This window comes from Elephas maximus, chromosome 16, assembly GCF_024166365.1.
Source record: "Elephas maximus indicus isolate mEleMax1 chromosome 16, mEleMax1 primary haplotype, whole genome shotgun sequence".
NCBI classification, from domain to species: Eukaryota; Metazoa; Chordata; class Mammalia; order Proboscidea; family Elephantidae; genus Elephas; species Elephas maximus.
The window spans coordinates 65,770,945-65,792,047 of record NC_064834.1 but is presented as its reverse complement, the minus strand read 5'-3'; the positions used below and the strand labels follow the sequence as shown (position 1 = coordinate 65,792,047).

At 36.5% G+C, this 21,103-nt stretch overlaps 1 protein-coding gene across 1 annotated transcript in view; it reads right to left on the bottom strand.

Moving 5' to 3' along the window:
* Positions 1-692: 692 nt before the first annotated feature.
* FHIP2A (FHF complex subunit HOOK interacting protein 2A) overlaps positions 693-21,103 on the bottom strand; it is a 36,405-nt gene continuing 15,994 nt past the window's right edge. The window contains exons 6-17 of the mRNA XM_049854683.1: positions 18,647-18,940; positions 18,268-18,464; positions 17,072-17,186; positions 16,451-16,527; positions 16,176-16,368; positions 15,837-16,006; positions 15,288-15,431; positions 14,294-14,384; positions 11,551-11,694; positions 7,261-7,401; positions 6,841-6,944; positions 693-6,756 (exon numbers count right to left, since the gene is read on the bottom strand). Of these exons, the coding sequence (XP_049710640.1) occupies positions 6,651-6,756; positions 6,841-6,944; positions 7,261-7,401; positions 11,551-11,694; positions 14,294-14,384; positions 15,288-15,431; positions 15,837-16,006; positions 16,176-16,368; positions 16,451-16,527; positions 17,072-17,186; positions 18,268-18,464; positions 18,647-18,940 (1,776 nt within the window). The 3' untranslated portion in view covers positions 693-6,650. The remainder of the gene's footprint in view (positions 6,757-6,840; positions 6,945-7,260; positions 7,402-11,550; positions 11,695-14,293; positions 14,385-15,287; positions 15,432-15,836; positions 16,007-16,175; positions 16,369-16,450; positions 16,528-17,071; positions 17,187-18,267; positions 18,465-18,646; positions 18,941-21,103) is intronic.

The following is a 21,103-nucleotide window of genomic DNA, read 5'->3' as shown; positions in this document are numbered from 1 at the left end:
AGAATATAATGCAGGGTCTGAGATACTGGCTAATCTTTCTAAAAATAAGTCAAAAACCAGGAGAAAAACTCAGCATTTGCACCTACCCAACATCTTTCTTAACCAAATAAGGCTGACACTGAGAATCTCCAATGGTCTAAAACCCTGGTGGCATAGTGTTTAAGTGCTACAGCTGTTAACCAAAAGGTGGGCAGTTCAAATCCACCAGGCGCTCCTTGGAAACTCTATGGGGCAGTTCTACTCTGTCCTATAAGGTCACTAGGAGTTGGAATCCACTCGACTGCAGTGGGTTTTTTGGATTGGAAGGAGTTAAAGGTTCTAAGGAGTAAAAGTTCAGTGAGTGATTACCCAGCTCACTGAAAAAAAAAAAAAAAAAAAAACACTGAGGGAGGGCTAAAACACAATGGTCTTGTTTCAGAAAATATAGTAATGGCAAGCTGTGTAATGGGGGCAAAGAACTTTTAATAATGGCTTTAAAATGATGTTGATAGTCAAATGTTCAGCCTGGAATCCTCAATGTCAAATTAATTACACTTCCCTAGTCTTTTTCTACTGAAATAAAAATGATAATAAACGAGAAACATGATTTTGTAAGATATATATCAGCCTCTTTGAAATACACAGAACTCAATGAATATCAATTATATTATACGCTATGCATGAGAAGACTTCAATCATTACAAACTGAGCAGAATTATTTTTATTTCAACATCAAATTCCAAAGACAGATAACCCAGAAATTGCTCCATACATTTGCATTTACAGCTGTAATTATTTTTCGGATGTCGTTTTGAGCCCAAATTCTAATGAATTCACTGGGTCACCAGTACTCTTGCCAATAGTATTTTCAGGAAAAGACTTACTTAAATCTGCATCAGATTGGAGACTTTTATGGAAAATGCAGGTCTTTATCAGATGAAACCTGTTTATTGTTAAGGAGTTACATGGACTATTGGGTGATATTTATATCCTAAAACTAGACATTTTCTTCTCAACTTCCATACCAATGCGGCTTAAGGAAAAGATGATTTATCTATTTTCTAATCATTTCTAAAACAGAATAGAAATAAGGATCACAGGACACGCAAATAATTGAACCAGGCAACAAAGATTACAGAACCATAAAATGTTCTGTGACATGCTACATTGTTGATAAGAGCAATTGGACAAAGAGATTTAAGTAGAAAACTATAAACATGGAAGACTAATGTTTAAAGACTGGCCAATTTGTTTCCCTCTAGAAATCTACAGTACATGGTTCTCTAGGGAAGAGTAATCAATTAAAACCCTACAAGCTAGTCTACTTGGGAGTGGAATGAGGAATACATTTCTCTTGTTATTACATAAATGAATCTCATCTCCAGGGCTGTGAAATATAACTTTATCGAGACATAGTGAATTTGTGTGTCATCTCATTTTTTTGCATTAGAGCAAAATTGATTTTATGATTCCTTACTCATAAATTACAGGCCTGAGGCAGTAACAGGCTTGGAGCTGCTTTTTCTTTGTCTTCCCTAGTCTCACAGGCTGGGTGTGTCCCTTGCTCCATTTTTTTTCCAACCACATCTAGCTCTTCAAGATTACAATTCTGGTTGTTGTCCTCAACCTAAAAATAGGTTTTGAAAAAGAGTGGTCTAGACTGGGATGCAATCTTGGCCTCTAAACTGAGTATTATCCCTGAGACCTTGTGCATATCATTGGAATTAAACATTTTGTTAAGAATTAACAGAATGTTGCACAACTTGAAGAATGTAATCAATAATTAATGTCACTGAATTGTACGTGTAGAAATTGAATTGGTGAATGTTCTGCTGTCTATTCTCTACCACAGAAAATCTAATAAATTTTTAAAAAAGAATGAATGATCACCATGCAAATGAATGCGCATAACAACATGGGTACCACAATGAAATGAACAGCTACAAAGATGGAACAATGTCTTCCTTTTCCCTTCATTTCCACCTCCTAAGATAGCAGCAGAGACCCATGGTAGCATTTAAATTTCTGGCAGTCTGCTAGTGGGTCGTTTTCCTGTATGGATTCGGTCACTCGGTCAAGAGAATTATTACCTTAAACACTTTTTTAAAAAAGAGATTCTCTGTTGGTTCCTTAATATACTGACTAGTCTAAGAAGCTAGAGGGAAAGGTTAGGTCATAACATAAAATTACAAAGCACTCTGAATTTTCTTTAACTCCTCATACTCACTCTTGAAAGATCAGGTAATTCCTTGATGCTATCTCAGTCGGAATCGACTCGATGGCACTGGGGGTTTTATCTCAAGAAGATTGAGGCTATGAAGGGAAACAGAAGTCGGGTCTCTTTATCTTACTCCCTGGCCAGGTTTGAGTACTGGCCTGTCTACCTGCTTTCCAGCCTGACCTCAGGCTTAAGTTTCAGAAATGGATGGAAGTTCTGGGATGAGAACCCGTAGTTAAGCATTGTCCATACAACGGGACACAGAACAGTTTTCCATTTCTTGCTAAGATGTAAGCATGGTTACGACTTCTCAGACTATCTGGCGTATCAACATTCAAGAGTAAGAACATAATTCGCCCAAGACTTGATTTTTGAGACTTCTCCCCTTTTAGATGATCTTCGACACTTCTTCCTTGCCCTGTGTTCTCACAGCTCTAGGTACTGGGATTACTAGTTTCACAGATGAAACACGGCAAAACTCTTAAGAGCAGTTTCAAACAGGTTTTTTGTCTAGTGATCCAATTATGCATTCTTAAAATGCAGTATTCTTTTGATTCCGGACAAGGTGGATAATGCCAGCTCTTCAGGGCCTAAGCCTTACCTCTCAGCATCCTGCCAACCTACTGTCCATTTTATTTTCTTCTAAAGCTATTTTGAATAACACTGGCTGATAAGAATCTTTGGGTCGATGGGATTAATAACTAGACTTTTCTCTTTCTGGTTGTGCCATCCATTACATGTTTCTTTTAGTTTCCAAATCAGGTACTAAGAATAAGCCTAAAACCTAATTGTTTTAAATGTCAGTAAGAAAGAAAAGCTTTCCTACATGTTTAGACAAATTTTAAGAAATAATGCTAAGAATGACTTGTTTTTATAACACCTGCCTAAACACTCCTCCCTCGGGGGCAGTGATTATTAAGGGGAGTTGTTGTTAGGGGCTGTTGCGTCAATTCCCAATAGGACAGAGTAGAACTGCTCCACGGGGTTCGAAGGAGCGGCTGGTGGATTCGAACTGCTAACCTTTTGGTTAGCAGCTGTAGCTCTTAACCACTGTGCCATCAGGGCTCCAAGGAATGGTATGGGGAATATTTATGAGTCTCACCCAGGGGAATTTTTCAATCTACACATTCCCCCTCCACAAATATTTTGATATATTCCTTCTTCTCTCCCTAGAACCAATGCTATAGCGACTCTTGGCTATACCATACCATGTACCTTTGTAAGGGGTAAGGAAAGAAATGACAACTCTTGTTTTAGACTTATCAGTGGATAGTTCCAATTTGAATTCTACAAAAATATGAGAAGACATTTAGTTTAAATTAACATTATTTATTCTTAGATTATCCCTCTTAGTCCTGCATGCATTGTTAGCACAAAAAGTTGAACTTATACCACAACCTCCTTTGAAGAAGTGAGAGTAGGTACTCAATCACCATCTGAAGTTTCTTCATGATGGCCCAAGAATGCCACACCTTGGTAACACTGTCAGTAACCTACACAATGTTCAATAGAAAAATCTACCAAATATCCTCTGTTTAATGTAAACAAGGCAGGAGGCAAAACAGAGTATTACAGTAACACTATTTTACAGGGCCCAGAAATATGATTATCTATCATGTTTGAACACTGAGTGTCAAAGTGACATGCAGTTTGATTTATTCTACGACCCAAAATATAATTACCATATAATTTGTGGTTTTGGTACTTCACTGTAACTTCATTACCTATGAATGTCATAATCAAATGATAGCTGTAAAGTAATGCAATAATTTATGGAAATATGTTGCCATGAATTTATGAAGTAATTCTATAATTTGTGCCCTGTAAAATTAAGTGTAACAATCTTTACACTAGCAACAGTGTAAGCAAGCTAAGGATTTTGGTCCTTTTTTATATATATATATGTACATATATATACATACACAATGATGTACAAAAAAAAGCTATGAATCCACTCATAGCTTCCATATTGCACAGACAGGTACATTGTGAGAATATTACACAGTTATGACGTGAGTACTACAATGATAATTGGCTAAGGACAAATCTGAGTTCTATCAAGTAGAGAATGTGGCTCAAAGACTGTTAAAAGACCAAAAAAAAAAAAAAGCATCCCTATTTATACAAACGTGAAGCAAAGCTGAGCTCCCTCTGGAACTTGTTATACTGATCACTTGTTGAGGTGGTACTTTCCACCCAACACGGCTTTACAAGCACTGAGTGATGGAAATATTCAGCTTCCCAGAGATAGTGAGAAAAAGACTAGTGATGTAGTCTAACATTTCACTAACAAATCCAATTCACTGTGGAACCTGTACTGGTTCTAGGTCTGAACTAAAGAGGAAAAGAAAAAAAAAAAAAGCCATAAGAAACTCTTTTTATAAGAGAAATTAAAAAAAAAAAAAACTTTAGCTAATTAAAGAGCAAAATCATTACAATAACTTAGGACAATTATGTTTTCAGAAGCAGCATACACTCAAAAAATACAAGGGTTAAAGCTTTTCTGGGCTTGGTTTATGGATTAGCTACAAGGTTCCACTGTGAAATCAAGGATTAAATGTATTTTTGGCTTGAGAGGTCACATTGCTATCACACCTAGTGAGCACTATGGGAAAACATTAAGAAATATCTAACATCTCTTAATGCGTTACCGTAGATACATCATATCAGAGGAGACAAGCACACCTGAAAACGGAGATGCTGCCGTGTTCCTTGTATGAACCGATCAATAAACACAGCAAACCGAATAATGCTTTCCCACCATTAAAATCATCTAAAGAAAATCATGCACAAAGTAACCATCTCCCACTTTTGTTTTTCATTGTCTTGCTTAACAAGTTTCTTATAGTGTGCTAACAAAGATTTGCGTTAAAATAAAAATTTAGTCTTTTTGTTGTTTAAATAGTGGTAAGCATTCTAGAGCTGAGAATATTCCTAATCTTTTGATATTTTGTTCTTAATAAATAGCAAAAACTATAAAATAAATCAGAAAAACAAATATTTCAAAATTAGCAGACAGGTATAAGCCATGCTCCTATGCACATGCCACATGATGTATGTATGCAAACACGCTACAGAGAGCAAGTTCTCAGAAGGGGCAGTGACAGTTCCTTCCAAGATGGAAAGTTTGATATTCTGCTCCCCCACTTACCAGTAAATGGAAAGATAAGGAGGAAAGTGCTGCTGCTTAATATTTCAACTTAAAAAAAAAAAAAGCTTAAAAGCAACATTTGAGTGATAAGCGTCACTTAAATAAAGAATAAACAACGATCTAGCAACCACCATTTTGTGAATCAAGTTCAAGCATGCTGTGCACAGCACAGCTTTGTTAAACTACCCCACATTCCTACATATATATCCATTCACATACATACCCAATTTACCAAAATCCTTTAACATGTCAACCGGACATTTAAAAGACTTGTGTTTTTCACTTTTAGAATCATTTAAAACAAACGACTGAACAAAATTAAAAAAAAAAAAAAAATGTAAACATCAGAAGGCCATTGGCATTTCGACTGCAGCCTGTTATCAGTCAGTTCCCTGCCTAGACATTACCATGGGTTTCACTAAGAAAATCAAATTATAAAGCAATTTTCAGACAGAGAGAGAGAAAAAAAGGTTCTCAACCCAATACATGTTAATTAGCTTAAAAAAAAAATACTATTTTAGCAAACACTATTGATGACAAGCATAAATTCAACGTTGTTGCAAAAATGACACAGTTTAAATAAGCTGGGACCCACACATGAAAATAATCACTAACATGGCTATATGCACAAAAGAGTAAAAGAACGTTTTTTAAAAAATACATATATGAATCTAGAACTTCTTTACCATATTAAATTGTTATTCTTAGAAAAGCTGAAGTAAGTTAATGGTGCTCTACACATTTTTGTCTTGGGTTATCAACTCCTATAAATTAACTCAATTCATTTGAAGGTTCCTAAGTTGTACCTTTTTCTAATTTACAATTTTTTTTCATATTTTGTTTAATAAGAATTCTGACCTTAAAAAGTTATAAAATTAGCGATTTTTTTTTGCTACTCATTAATCCAAAGAATGTAAGCATTTGAGTCCCAGAGAATGTCAAAATGCCTTGCTACCTAACAGGATATTAAAATAACAGAAATATCAAAGTCATGACATCAGAAATTTTGCAGCTTTTCACACAGTCATTAGAAATGCTTACTTCCTGAAGTTCCTTTGATTGTACCCTAGATTCAAGGACGTGCAACGTTATATAATGAACCATTACGACAAAGCCAATGAAAACACCGTAGAACATTTTACCGAGAATGTCCATTCAGTAGGTTCTTAATGGTTCTGTCCAGTTTACAGCAATGCTTCATTTAAAAAGGCTTTTTATCTTCTCTTGCCTGGATGGAACGGAGTCTTTTTTGACGAAATGGGCACAATAGTTCTGTCCCTCTGGTTACTTGAAAGACGCTACCTATGGCGCGGAGGATGCATGGTACTTTACAAATGCAATTGCCGCCAGCTCCTTGCAAAACTCTTCTAACACGATCACGCCCTCCAGCAATGTGATGTGGTCAACACTGGCAAAGAAAAGGCAGACCGTACATCAGTTCAAGATACCAGCAGATCATTCCGTTTTGGTGAAATTTTAAAGACTGACTTACATAGGACCTTCAGGTTCCAGACCAAGTAATCGCTTTCTGACCAACAGAAGTTTGGGAGTAAAGTCCTGAATACGCTGGATTCGAACCATAAGGTCTCCAACAACCTGTGTCACAGAGACAAAAGGAATTCAGTCTCTGAAATCAAACATAGGAATTTTCGGGGTAAAGAAACTTCATTCTCTAATACTAAATAAATAATGTCAGCTGTCACCATGGGCTCACATCTATTCCTTTATACAAAAGAACAAATTTTCCTTTCTTTTTCACATTCTAGAAACTAGCCCACAAGGCATAATAATAACTTTTGAACAACAGGTATGATAGTTTTCATCACATGACACTATCTACATACGATGCGTTTAAAATGTCAGCTGTACAGGTTCATCAAGCCTAGAGAATATAACAAAACTAACAACTCACCCTGACGATTACAGAGAACAGAGATCTACAGCCAGAAGCAAGGTTCACGTAAGGATCCAAAAGGTACTCGTGTATGTGTGGATGAGGGAAGAGAGAAAGTCTAGATAACACCGAGGTTACTTGTAAATTTACGTCATATGGCTATGGAGGGGTTAAAAAGAAAAAAAGACGTTTGATGTTATTTATAATGTATATATCTGTGCATTTAATTTACCATTTCAACTTGTCTTTCAAGGGAAGGAGAATCTACCATTGTATTCCTACCTCTACACGCTTTTCTACAATGAAAGGATCCACAACTCAGTTAGCTCTAACCATCCTAGCCAAAGTATCATAGTCCTAAGACCCTCGTGGCGTAGCAGCTAAGAGCTGCAGCTGCTAACCTAAAAGGTCAGCAGTTGGAATCCACCAGGCGCCCCCTGGAAACTCTATGGGGCAGTTCTACTCTGTCCTAGAGTCGCTATGAGTCGGAATCCACTCAGTGGCAATGGGTTAACGGGTTATGCATATAAACAGAGAAAACAAGCACACAGCTTATACAATCAGCATCTTTTTTTCTGTAGGTTGCTTTAATTAATGCAACAGTTCAAGAGGTCATCAAAAATGCAAGTCTATGCTCTAAATCTTTCTTATCGATTCATGAACACAGATTTTTCAAAAGAAGAGAAACTATCCCTGAGTCACTCATTCAAAATCAAGCCTTAAGATAAATGAGATGAGATATATATTCCTAGTAGAGGAGAGTTTGAAGAGTATATTCTCTTTCTGGAAAATATCTGCAATGGAATAGCTTTCTCTAAGACTCAGCTCAGTAACAAATAATGAATCCACATTATATTGTATTTTAGATACAAAAGAAACATTACAAAAATAAGAATGCATTTCATAAAGAAGGTGGACAAAATAATTTAAAATACGACTTAAATACAGAATTGCCCAGGACTCTTCATTTCAGGTGGTGCAGTGGTCAAGAGCTCAGCTGCTAACCAAAAGGTTGGCAGTTCGAATATGGAAGCCTCTCCTTGGAAACCCAATAAGGGCAGTTCTGCTCTGTCCTATAAGGTTGATATGAGTTGGAATTGACTTGACAGCAATGGGTTTGGTTTTGGGTTTTTCTTGATTTCAGGTAGTTCAGATTTTTAGGTCACTAAATTCTGCCACTCAAAGGTGCTTAGGCAAATAAGTCAACAAAATTTGGCTTTAAACAAGGATATATTATCACTTAAACTTTGCGTTCTCTCTCTACATGGCATTACTCTGGACTTCAGTGTTATTTTAACATACGTCTATGACTTTTTTTTTTTTTTAAAGAAATTTAAGACTGACTTGGATTATTTCTCGATGTTGTGAAAATGAAAAGAAATTTCAGCAAGGTAGAAACTGTTTCACTATTCTCTGAAATGGTCTCTATTTCATATTGGTAGTAACTTTAAAACAAGCTGGCCTTTTGGGGGGCTGCTAATAGTATGTGTTCATATCTATTATTTTGGATCCCTTTATTTTGTACTTAATATAGTATTCACATATTCAAGGAAATATTTCTCTGACATGTCTGGCCCATTTTTTTGACTGAGCTTACACTGAATATAAAGTCTGAATTTTGAAGCAAACTTTGACTTAAAAGCATATTGATGTCACCAGCAAACTCAGTCTCAATCCTTCTACTCAAGGTCAAATATGAGGATGGTCAAGGTAAAATTTAAATAAAATCTTTAAAAATCCCAACAGCTTGATGTTCTCTGTTAGTTGTTGTTATGCTGTTGAGTCGGTTCCGACTCATAGCGACTTTGTGTACAACAGAATGAAACCCTGCCTGGTCCTGCGCCATCCTTATAATCATTGTTATGTTTGAGCCCATTGTTGCAGCCACTGTATCAATCCACTCTCAATGAGATGTTCTCTGAAATGTCTAATACCTGTGCTTAAACAATAATTTGTATCTTTTAAAATATTTTAAAGTGCTTACTTCATTTAATTCTTACAAGCAAATCTAGGTAGAAGGTTAGAACAAATAATACCAAGTTCACTCTAACAATAAGAAAATGAGACAGGTAAGTGGCCAAATGACTTGCCCAAGTTCAAATTCTTCAGTACCAGGGTGGGGACAAGAACTTGGGTCTCCTGACCATTTTCCTGGTATTCTTTACATTCTGCTATCGATTTAGCATTTTACTATCTTTTTAAAATCACTGCAGTTATAAGCAATACTAAATGTTGGTGTTGATAAAGTCTTTTTTACAATTAACACTGTGATAATACAAAGATGTCATGAATTCTTGATGCCATGACTTTTCAATTGCATATGCAGAAATTAGCTACTTTACTAATTATCTATAATAAATGCTTACTCTCAACCTGGTTATCCTTATCCTGTTAGGAATTAAAAAAAAAAAAAAAAACTGCAAGCACTGTCACCAGAAAAAACATTTAGGAAGAAATAAAATGAAACTAAGCCAAACATGCTGAGCACCCAGTGACTTGGGTATTACCTTTGAGATTGGATCATAAAATATCCTTATCAGAAAAGGCTTGGAAAACCAAGGATTTTAAAGACAAGAGGTTTGAGACTGGGCTCCGTGGCTTACTGGCTATAAATCACGTAACAAATTAACAATTTCTGATTTACAAAGTGAGAATACTAGGAAGCAGCCTTGCCTACCATACAGGCTTACAAGAAGAATGACTGAGACACTGTGCTGTGAAATGCTGCTATCTGGTGAAATAAAAAGAATTTTAAGCATTTTGGTATATTCTGTCCTCAATGTATACTTTTGTGTCAGTGCTCAATAAACTAAACAACAACAACAAAAAGCTACAGTGTGATGAAGGTTCAGAGAGAGTCTTTCAGTTCAATTCAAACACTACTTCTAAAATTTCTGTCTAAAAAAGATCCAAAAGCACTAAAAAGTGCTTCTGGTCAAATTTCTGAAGATTACTGACTTGATACTGATTGTTAATACCTTCTGTTAGCTTAATAATCAGATTCAAAGTAAGCCTAGCCAAGCCATACAACAAACAAAATAAACTGCTGAATCCCAGCCACCTAGGAAGTTTACACAGCCATGATGTCTAGACCATTGCACCTACAATGTTGTTATTGTTGCATGCCTTCAAGTTGATTCCAACTCATACCAAAAAATAAAAAAAAAAAAAAAACCCAAACTCTTTGTCTTTCAGTTGATGACGACTCACAGTGACCCTACAGGAAAGAAAAGAACTGCCCCATAGGGTTTCGGAACTGTAATCTTTACGGAAGCAGACTGACATGTCTTTCTCCTGAGGAGTGGCTGGTGAGTTCCAACTGCCAACTTTTTAGTTAGCAGCTAAGCTCTTAACCACTACGTCCGTCACCTGGGCTCCTCCCCGACTCATAGTGACCCTATATGACAGAGCAGAACTGCCCCACTGGGTTTCTGAAGCTCTAATCTGGTTATTGAACATGGCCTGCTTATGGAGTACATTTCTTTTATAACTCCCCATGCCTTCATAAATATTTAGCTAACATGCTAAAGGAGAACAAGTACTTTAACATACAATTTTAAAATTAACTCCAAATTGGTTAACTTAAAATAATCTCCATGCTGAAGCAAGTATTATGCCAGGACATTTTATTTATATCCCCAAGTTTTAGGCATTTCAGAGTTCCATCATACTTTTTTTGTCAATGAGAGGAAGAGAGAGGGATTCTGTAAGTTCAAATTCATTTCTCTGATAGTCAATGACACACTAACACATTGGCTAGTGGTGATTTTTTACCCTCCTTTGAGTAAATAAACTAACCTTTTTTATTTCACCTCCCCTTTATGAAAGTGAGTGTCATTCACAAGTTCTCTGTCTGAAGAAGGTTTGTCTAATACTCTGTTCTAAAATATTAACGTGTTAAAGATTCAGTTTGAAATGACATTTCAGGTCTTCTGAATTGAACTTAACAAGGTCTACTGTATCAATACATGTACTGACTGTACTCACTAAAAGGCTTTATAAGTTACTCATAAAAGGAAAACACTCCACCTCCAGAAAGTGTTAAGGATAGTAAGACAATGGCCTATGATAAGAAGTAAAACAATACAATTTTCTAACAGCTGTCAGGCAAAATAAACGCTTTCAATATAGTAAACGCATCAGAAACCCACCAGTTGCTGGCAATTAAGTTTTACGAAAAAGTAATCTAGTGGAGAAACTACTAAAACAATAAAATTATGTTACTGGAGATCTAAGCTAGGACTTGAAACGAACACATGGCGAATGGTAACAAAATAATACAAAAATTAGTATTTTAAAACTTACTACCTGATCAAGAATTCTTCCCATTCTGTCAAATAGAACTTTCAAAAAATGACCTTCAAAGAAAGCTGCTTCTAAGTTGCACTTATCCAATGCTTTTGGAGATCCCGGCCATTCCCATCTTACGCAGATAGCACAGTAGTCCCGGAACTAGGGGAACAAGGCATTTGAATCATTAAAGAACTTAAAAAAAAAAATTGGTATTAAATAGACAGGATTTCCTCAAGTAGGCATGTACAAAGTCATTTAAGTGCTGAGTGTGTGCTATGTGTGAGGTGCCTTGGGAAAGGGGAACAGAAGGATCACATGATGCCCTGACTAGTAACTAATACGATACCCTGATGGAAAAGGGTAGTATTTTAATTTACCAAACTACCTCTTTAATTACTGTGTGTATGCCCTTTCTTTTAGAGGAAGTTAACCCCTCATTTATTTTCATCTCAGATTTAAAGTACATTTAAAAAGCAAAATAAATCCTATTTAAGTTTATTCTAAAGGGTTACATATAATAAAAACCCGTTGCTGTTGAGTGGATTCCAACTCATGGCAACCCTAGCCCCATAGCTTCCAAGGAGTGCCTGGTGGACTTAAATGCTGACCTTAAGTCAGCAGACGTAGCTCTTAACCACTACACCACCAGGGTTTCCAGAATAGATACACAATAACTGAGAAAGCGAGCTTGACTTCGCTATAATGCATGTATACCAGGCATGCCGACGTTACAGGATAAAACAGTGCTGCTCAAAGAGTGGTCCGAGGACCAGTGCTGGTTTCCAAACTGTTTGCTATTGTCCACAATGAGATGAGTACAAAAACCAAGAATAAGCACTTATAAACTTTTACAGCTATTTGACTGAGTAACTTTACATCTGCCGAATCTAATAATCAAATAACTGGAGTTTGTATTTTGTTGTTTTTTTTATCGTTTTCCTTTTATTAGTAGCTGATTTTCCTTGTATTTTGCAAAAGTATTGGTTTGTGACAGATTGGAAATAATAAAAAATTGATCCTTCACTACAGATAGTCTATCATTGGGATAAATAACATGGATTTTCATAAGCAAAAGCAAAAAAAAAAAAAAAACTCGAGGAGTAAAAATGAATTTTAAGTCTTCCCAAACATGTGATTTCCTTAAACGTAGGCAAAAGAAACTCAGAGCACTGTTTTCTTCCATATTCTTTCTCTCTTCAAGTTTTCCTTACGAAATAAAGCAAAATAACTTTGACCACTTTAATTTGGAAATCATAAGAAATTAAAGCAGAACATATTCTCATTATGAAGCACTAACCTCAAATTTTAAAAGAAAAATATATTTAAAAAAATTAAGAGCCAATTTCTTCAATATATTGTAAGTTTTAAACTGTCTGGCTTTCAATAGATAATTTTCTTTAGAAAGCCATGTCCTTATTTTTAATAAAGCATTTTTACGTTAACACCTTTGAAATTGTGGCCTAGAAGTCGTAATTTAAAAAAAATTTTTTATCCTTTTTGTCTATTTTATAATTTTTCCGAAATGATCATAATAATTGCATTTGTAATGAGAAACTAGAAATGAGAGAAACTTTATAGAGTGAAGAAAAGCAGTTTAAAAATCAAATCGGTACTGAGAGGTATTATTCCCTTTACGCTATTGCTATGTGAACGTTACTTACTACTACCCTATTAGTTATTCATGTGATAATGTGGACTTGAACTCAAGTTTAAAGTATTATGAATTAACTACAGATATAAGCAAACTGGAAACCCGGATGGAGTAGTGGTTAAGCGCTACATCTGCTAACCAAACGATCAACAGTCTGAATCCACTAGGTGCTCCTTGAAAACTGTATGGGTAGTTCTACTCTGTCCTTCTGTTCTATAGGGTCGCTATGAGTCGGAAACAACTCAACAGCAATGGGTTTTTATAAGCAAATTAATTATACATATTATTATGCCTCAATCCAAAGGATTTAAATGCAAAATAACTGTATTTTTCCAATTTGAGACAGAAAGATTAGTGGTTGCCTGGGGCTGGGGAAGAAGAGGGAGTGGGGAGTGACAGCTTCATGAACACAGGGTTCTTTTTTGGGGTGATGAAAATGTTCTGAAATTAGGTAGTGGTGATGGCTGCAAACATTGTGAATACACTAAAAATCACCAAATTATAAACTTTGAAAATAATTAAAATGATGAATTTTTATCTTAATACAATTTTAAAAAAAGGGAGAGGGATAGTTTACAGTGTAAAATGCTATCAAGAGGAAAGAGGACTGAGACAAGGCTGTTTCCTTCAGTAACTAAGAGGGGACGTTCGAGACAGCAGTTTCCACAAGGCAGAAAAGCCAGAATGCAGGGGATGACAGGCTGACTGAGAGACGGGCAGAAGACAGTACCTATACATTTCTCTTTGGATACGAATGGTGGTGAAGAAGGTGAAAGGGCAATAGCCTGAGAACTGTGTGCAAGAGTACTGGGTAGAATTATCGAGAAGTCATGCTTTGGATCTGCAGGAGAAAGGGCCCAGGGAAGACATCATTAAAAATGCAAAACAAAGAAAGAGAGCCGAAAGAAACCTTGAGACAGACCTGCACAGTTACTGAATTACAGACAGAGTAGGGTCATGTGCAGAGAAAAAGTAGTGGGAGAGGAAGTCAGGTCGTGAAGAGAAAGGAACGAGTTTGGAGAAATGACTTACAGAATGTGACAAGGTATGAAGGTGTGTACCCATTCTCATTAAATTTAATTTCAACAAAGTAGTTACTTCGCTCACCTGCCTGTGAGCATCTCGGAGGTAGGTGTCATATCCGGTGCCCTCAACATGGTAGGATGACTTTGCTTCATCCGGTACCAGACAGAGAAAACTGAAATGAAAACAAATCCATGATGAATAAGATAATGAATACTGTAATAATTCAATCATATTTCTATACATATTCCAGTATCTAGTGATATCTTAAGTGTAGCGGTCTGTTAAAGCAAGCGGAAACTGGAAAAATAAAACTGTATATTATTAAGTACCTATCCTGAATCAGTATAATTCACTGAGTAAAAACTCATTATTTTAAATGTTTTATTATAAACTAATTAATTTCACTTAAAGTGGGAGTAAGCCGAAGTAAGATTTTTTTTTTCTCTTTATATTACTGCAAAATGGCAGATTGCCATGATATTTGTTAATCTCAGGAAACTGGCTTTTAAGTAATTAAACTGGAGATTTTTATGTAGCCTAATTGTGCATCTTGAGTCACATGCCATTTTCTCTAAAGTCATCTGCCAGAACCAGGTATGTCAGTGACAGCTCTGCATGGGAAGAGCAAGAAGAAAATGACCACCGCAGGTGCACTTCAAAAAAAACTTCACAGCACAAAGTGAACAAAAAGAAACAGCCCTGTGCTTAGCATACGTGCGTACGTGTTTAGTAAGCACCATCTGTCAGACTGGCAATTCTCAATGTTGCTCCTGTTGGGAAGTACTTATAACTGAGTTGTTTATTTTTAAAGTGGGGCACTTTGAGGGTTTGTTTCACCACTGCTCTTCATTCTTTTTCTATACTAAGTAGCGCTTTTCTCTTTTGGTATCGATTGTTGGCCCCAGGCTGTCCTGGCTGCATAAGCATGACAGGAAGCTGACCTAACCTTTAGATTAAAGAAGAGAAGACCTCTACAGAGTTCATGATATATATGTGTGTAACAATCTAAAGGCAGAGCTATTTTATATTACAAAAATATGTAAAAGATGAAAGTCCTATTTATATACCAACTCACCTATTGACAATTTTATGGACTTCAGTCTTCCCGTCCGTTTTGGGGTGGTCTGGAGTAGCAGGAGGCGAAGAGCTAAGCCACTCCTGATTTGACAAAGTGCTATCTGCTGCAATGTCAGTGAACAACGGATCCTCTTCCAGATCTCTACGATCCAATTAATGATGTATAAAAAACTCATTTTACTATGACATTTTCTAAACCAAAAGAATCTCTGCTATTGTCTTAGATAGCACTACATCATTTTGCTAATATAAAAAGAAAAAAAAATTAAAGAATTTATATTTATAGTCTATCAACAAAATTAAGATTTTGTACTAAGGCTGAAAATAGGAATATACCAATTTTGTTGGGTTTAATGAACAGATAATATCATTCTAAATTTAAAAAAGATGGTAGGTAGTATCAGGGCATGTAAATTTTATTTTTAAAAACTTTAAACTGTTAGTGATTTGGTTGTTTGCTTTAAGAATGGCGGAGAGCCGTAAGAGGAGAGAGAATGTTACAACGCTATATGAAATGCTCAACTGTCAGAGTCTGATAAAAACTTACACCGCTCCTGCGATCAATCCATTCTCCACCACGTCTTTATCTTCTGGGCACAAAGGCTTATATTCTGTATAATTTCTTTCTTCAAGATTTCTTAAGACCAAGTTGTAAAGAATGTGCTCATTGGGTTTTTGTAAAAGATGTTCAAACATTCTTAATGTCATGATGCTTATCTGAAACCAAAAACAGTAAAAGCTAACCAAAAAATATCTTTAAACAAGTTAATCTTCCCATTCTATACTATGCTTTTGAGTTTTACAGCCACGTGAAAAAAGGGAAAGGCTGTAGTTAAACATCACAAATATGTTAATAAGTCCAATTCTAAATCATTACATAGCTTACCTCGTCGGATATGTGATCACAGTGTTCAATTAATCTATGTCTTAAAGGATGTCTACTAATTTCTGCCAGAGTTTCTGGTCCCCTCTGTTCTCCAAGGATAAAAAACACCATTTCTTGAAGCAAAACATCAGAGGTGACTTGCCGGACGATGCGATGAAGCAGAGCAGTTGATGTCAGAATGCCTATCTCAGAACTGAGCACGAGAAACAGGTACTTAGTAGGTAAAAATAACATGAACACAGTAATTTTTTTTTTTTAAGGAAGAGGCCACTCACGTTTGCATTAACTGGGGCTCCATGACACCAATGAAAAACCTTTCATGGACAGCTTTGGCCAGAGCAACAGCAGCAGTCTAGAATACAGGATGGACATCATTACTTTGTTTTTTTAAATGGAAAAAAAGAGATTAATCTGTGGTATTAAGACGTTTGCACTGCCCATCTGAATTAATGTGGAAAGGTAAAATTTCCCTCTTGACCATCTAGCTGATGGCATAAAAACCTAGATTAGCTACTGGGTCCTTTACATTTTATCTAAATTTCCAGGAATAAGAGGAACAGGATAAAAACTATTATCGTTTATCATCTTAGAGTATTAACACCTCCCCAAAGATGAGAAAGAGAGGGAGGCCAGTGTTACCTCATAAAGTACTCTACCATACTTACAGAAATATAAAAGGACAGAACTTGAACTTTGACTCGCTCTAGAGTTGTAATACACACACACATACAAAAAGTTTGGTTTGTTTGCTTGCTCGTTAGTTTATTTTACTAACTGTGCTATCTTCAATTAGACATTTAAGATGTATTCGGGGAGACAAATGAAAGATTCAAATTTTACTTAGCAGACATTTACGTTTTAAAATGACCAATAAGCAACAACAAAAATATTCAAACCTTTTGTGCTTCTTTAATGAGCTGATCACAATAATCAAACCAGGAAAGAAATGAAATTAAGGCTCGTTTTCCTGGAAATGCTGAAGCATCTTCTTTATGACTATAGGAGTCTAAGCTGTAGGACATGGAAGAAAATGCAAAGTCCGAAGTTATCCAAAAACATTAACCCAGGATGTACGACAAAATGAATACGCGTGAATGAACTTGCGTAGTATGATATATTCACAAGGGCAATGCTCAATGACAGACAAAAGAGAGTTTTATAAAAGAAAGCCAAAGGTAACAAGAAACTTTTAAAATAAAAGCTGTGAATAACTTTCACTCATTAAGTGGGAAGAGGGAAACGAAAGCATAATGGAGCTGCAGAAGAAAAATAAGCCATTTAGACAACTCCTCATATTCCCGTTATAAATTATCAAGTAACCGCAATGAAAAGGCCGAGGCGCTCAGAACAGGAAGGTAAAGGAGGAGGCGCAAGAAGGAACAATGACTGAATGGTCTGCTTCTCTTCCTGGCTTAAAATGCAATACAGTGGAAATGGTAACAACTGGGTCTGCCCTACAGATGCTGACAGAAGATAGGGCAGAAAAACAAGTAAAAAACACCGAAATAGCATCAAAAAGTTATGTGGCAAAATATTAGACTGTATATAGGGGGCAGGACAATGGGTGATCTTATTTATGCTGCTTTATACATTTTAATAACTTGTGAAAAACCTGCAATAATCATGTTTTCCTATGAGAATCAAGGGGGGAGGGGGACCCTAACAGGTGGGTAGAAAAGATGAATGAATGAAATAGAAGGAGAGATGCTATAAAATCAGGGCACAAAACATGAGACTGCCCTTGGGGCTGAGGGAATTCTTTATAAGAAAGGAGAGCCTTTCTTTTGGAGCTTTTCGTTTTTAATAAAATCCAGGTAAAGTTATCGGTATTAATGCGTAAGCCCTTAAAAATTGATCAGTAAAATGGACAAAATGAAGAGTAGCTTAACTACCTAACAGTTGGATTGTTTCCACGCCAGTTTCTTACACTGATAAATTTAACAAAAGCCTCAACAAAATGATCTCATTTAATGATCACTAGTAACATTACGCTGTTTAAACCTAAAGATTTCTATCACTGCAAAATAGAACGATTCAGAAATTTTGGTGCAAGAAGTCACCTTTACGGAAAAACACAAATAATGATTCTTACCCCCAATTAATTGCTTCCACTGTTTCAATATCTAACGGATCCACGGACTGAGGTAGGGCCCTGTACAGGGAAGCCAGCCTGTCTGTCAGCAGTTCACACAAGCAAGTGCTCTGTGTAAGGCACTTTGCAGCCGCAGGCTCTGGCAAACTCACTAAGAGCATCAAGCCCTCGCAGGCTTTCACAGCTATCCGGCCATCCTGAGGAAAACAAACACATAGCCCTTTATTTCCTGAATTAGATACACATCCAGTTGCTTGGGAAAATTCAGTGTGTAAGGACATAATGTTTTACACTAAAAGTAGATTTTTTTTTTTTTTCTATTTTACATGTTTATTACTGTGGTCATATTAGGAAAGAAAGGATAAAGAAGAAAACTCACAGGACTTCTAGTAAGATTTAACAAGGAATTCACTAAGTTGTAGTCCTGGTTTGGACGAACCACTGTGGCCTCTGGCAGTGAAGTGACATGGAGATTATTCAAGCTGGTGGACAGACTGTCCATCGGATGAGAAGGTTCATTTTCTAACTCTGTTTGTTCCATTCCTGTAGCACCAGATAGTTCCTCTGGCTGACTGGACTGTCCTGTATCTGTTGACAAGGCACCTTGACCTTTTAACAAGTCTTCTGAAGTCCCATCTGGTGTTCCTTTGGAAGCCAATGACTTTAGCTTATTCTGAAAAGGAGAACATGTGCTGTAAGATTCACACCGCAAGCCTATTAACCACAAATTATATTTTTAGTGTATTTTTCCATCATCAACATTCTGCATGTCTAACCAATGAAGCAATAAATAATAAGTGCTATGACAACTGAAAAATATTGTATGGCGAAGAGAACGAACTTTGAGAAGAAAAATCTCTTCTTAGCTCAAGTGAGGTACTTCTTAGAAACATATATCAAAAACTAAGCTGTAGTACTTCCCCTCATTTATAAATCTTTAGAAATCTGAAATCATAAGATTACACTAGCCATGTTGAAGCAAACTTTCAAAGTTTGACACACATAATGACACACAGGCATTCATAATCCTTAACACTGTCTCAACATTGAATTCAAGTGACTTGGCAACTTAGGTGCTCTCTTATCTCCTGTAAAGGCAGGATAAACCAAAAACCAAGAAACCCGTTGCTGTCAATTCTGACTCATAGCGACCATACAGGACAGCATAGAATTGTCCTCTAGGGTTTCTAAGGAGCAGGCTGGTGGATTCAAACTGCTGACCTTTTGGTCAGCAGCGAAGCTCTTAACCACTATGCCACCAGGGTCCCAAGGCAGGATATGATCCTGAATTACTTATTCATTAACGTGAAATAGAAAATGAACCCACACACTTATTAGAATAGCTAAAATTAAATTAAAACAAAACAAAAACCTGACAATACCCAGGATGTGAACAATGGGAATGCTCATACATTGATGGTGGAACACAAATACTGAAGCCACTGGGAGACAGTTTGGCAGCTCCTAGTAAAGATAAATATACAATCCCACTCCTAGGTGTTTATCCAAGTGGAATGAAACCTAAACGCATACTAAAACCTGAATGTGAAGGCTTAAATAAGGCTTACACTAGCTTTATTCATAATTGCCAAAACTGAAATAAACTCAAAAGTACTTCAGCTGATGAATAAGTAATAAATAGGAACAAACTCATGGATCAATCTTAGATGCATTATGCTAAGTAAAAAAAGGCCAGACTCAAAGGCTGATTACACGTCTACAACTTTCTGAAAAACATAGAACTACTGGAACAGAAAACAGGTCAGTGACTGCCAGGGGCTGGGGATGAAGATGCAGTAGCTACAAACGGGTATGGGAATTTTTTTTAGGGTGACAGAACTCCTGTACGTCTTAAGTGTGGTGGTGGTTACGTGACTGCGTATGCTTGCAAAAATTCACACAACTGTAGACCAAAAGGGGAGTCCCTGGGTAGAGCAAACGGCTAAGCACTTGGCTACTCACTGAAGGGCTGGCAGTTTGAATCCACCCAGGGGTGCCTCAGAAGGACGTACTGGTGCTCTACTTCCGAGACATCACAGGCATTAAAAACCTCACGGAGCACAGGTCTACTCCGACACACGTGGGGCTGCCATGAGTCGAAATTGACTCAATAGCAACTGGTTTAGTGATAGGCCACAAAGAGTGAACTACATTGTATGTAACGAACCTCAATCTTAAAAAAAAAGAAAAGCAAAATAAAAAGATATTTTAAAAAACATAAAACCAAAACAAAGAATCCAATGATTTTTTTCTAATATATCTCTAAGTGACTGCACTGCTGAAGAAAGAAGCGGAAGAAAGCAGGAAGCAAAATCCAAAATATCAGTTGATTCAAGTAAACTATGATTCAGTGGCTATAAAAAGACATTACAAAATAGCAGAGGGATCCCAACGGTTACAGCAGGCTGAAGAGGTAATGAGTCATTTCTTACACCTTGTCCAAATCTGCACATGCCTTCCTGACCCCAGGCCAGACTGCCCACACTACATATCACTGCAAGCTTGGCTGAAAATACGATATAAACTTTTGTGACTTCTCTATCCCTGATTCGCCCTCAAACTGCAGTGTTCCCAATCCTTGGCTTCATGTTTGTCCAGGACCTGAACTAGCCCAGTTGTGAAACTACTATACTCCACCAACAAGCCCATATATCTGGCTCAAGTGCATTCACTGAAGATCTTGTGTGTCAAGAGGTTTCAAGCTAGAATAAAACAGGGATCATTAAAGAAAAAATAATCCTGGGAAGTAAAACAACTGATCTGTTACCCAAAATGTAATTCCTTCTAATATTATTCACAGAATTCTAATTCTAATTTTAGTACAAGCATACATTGA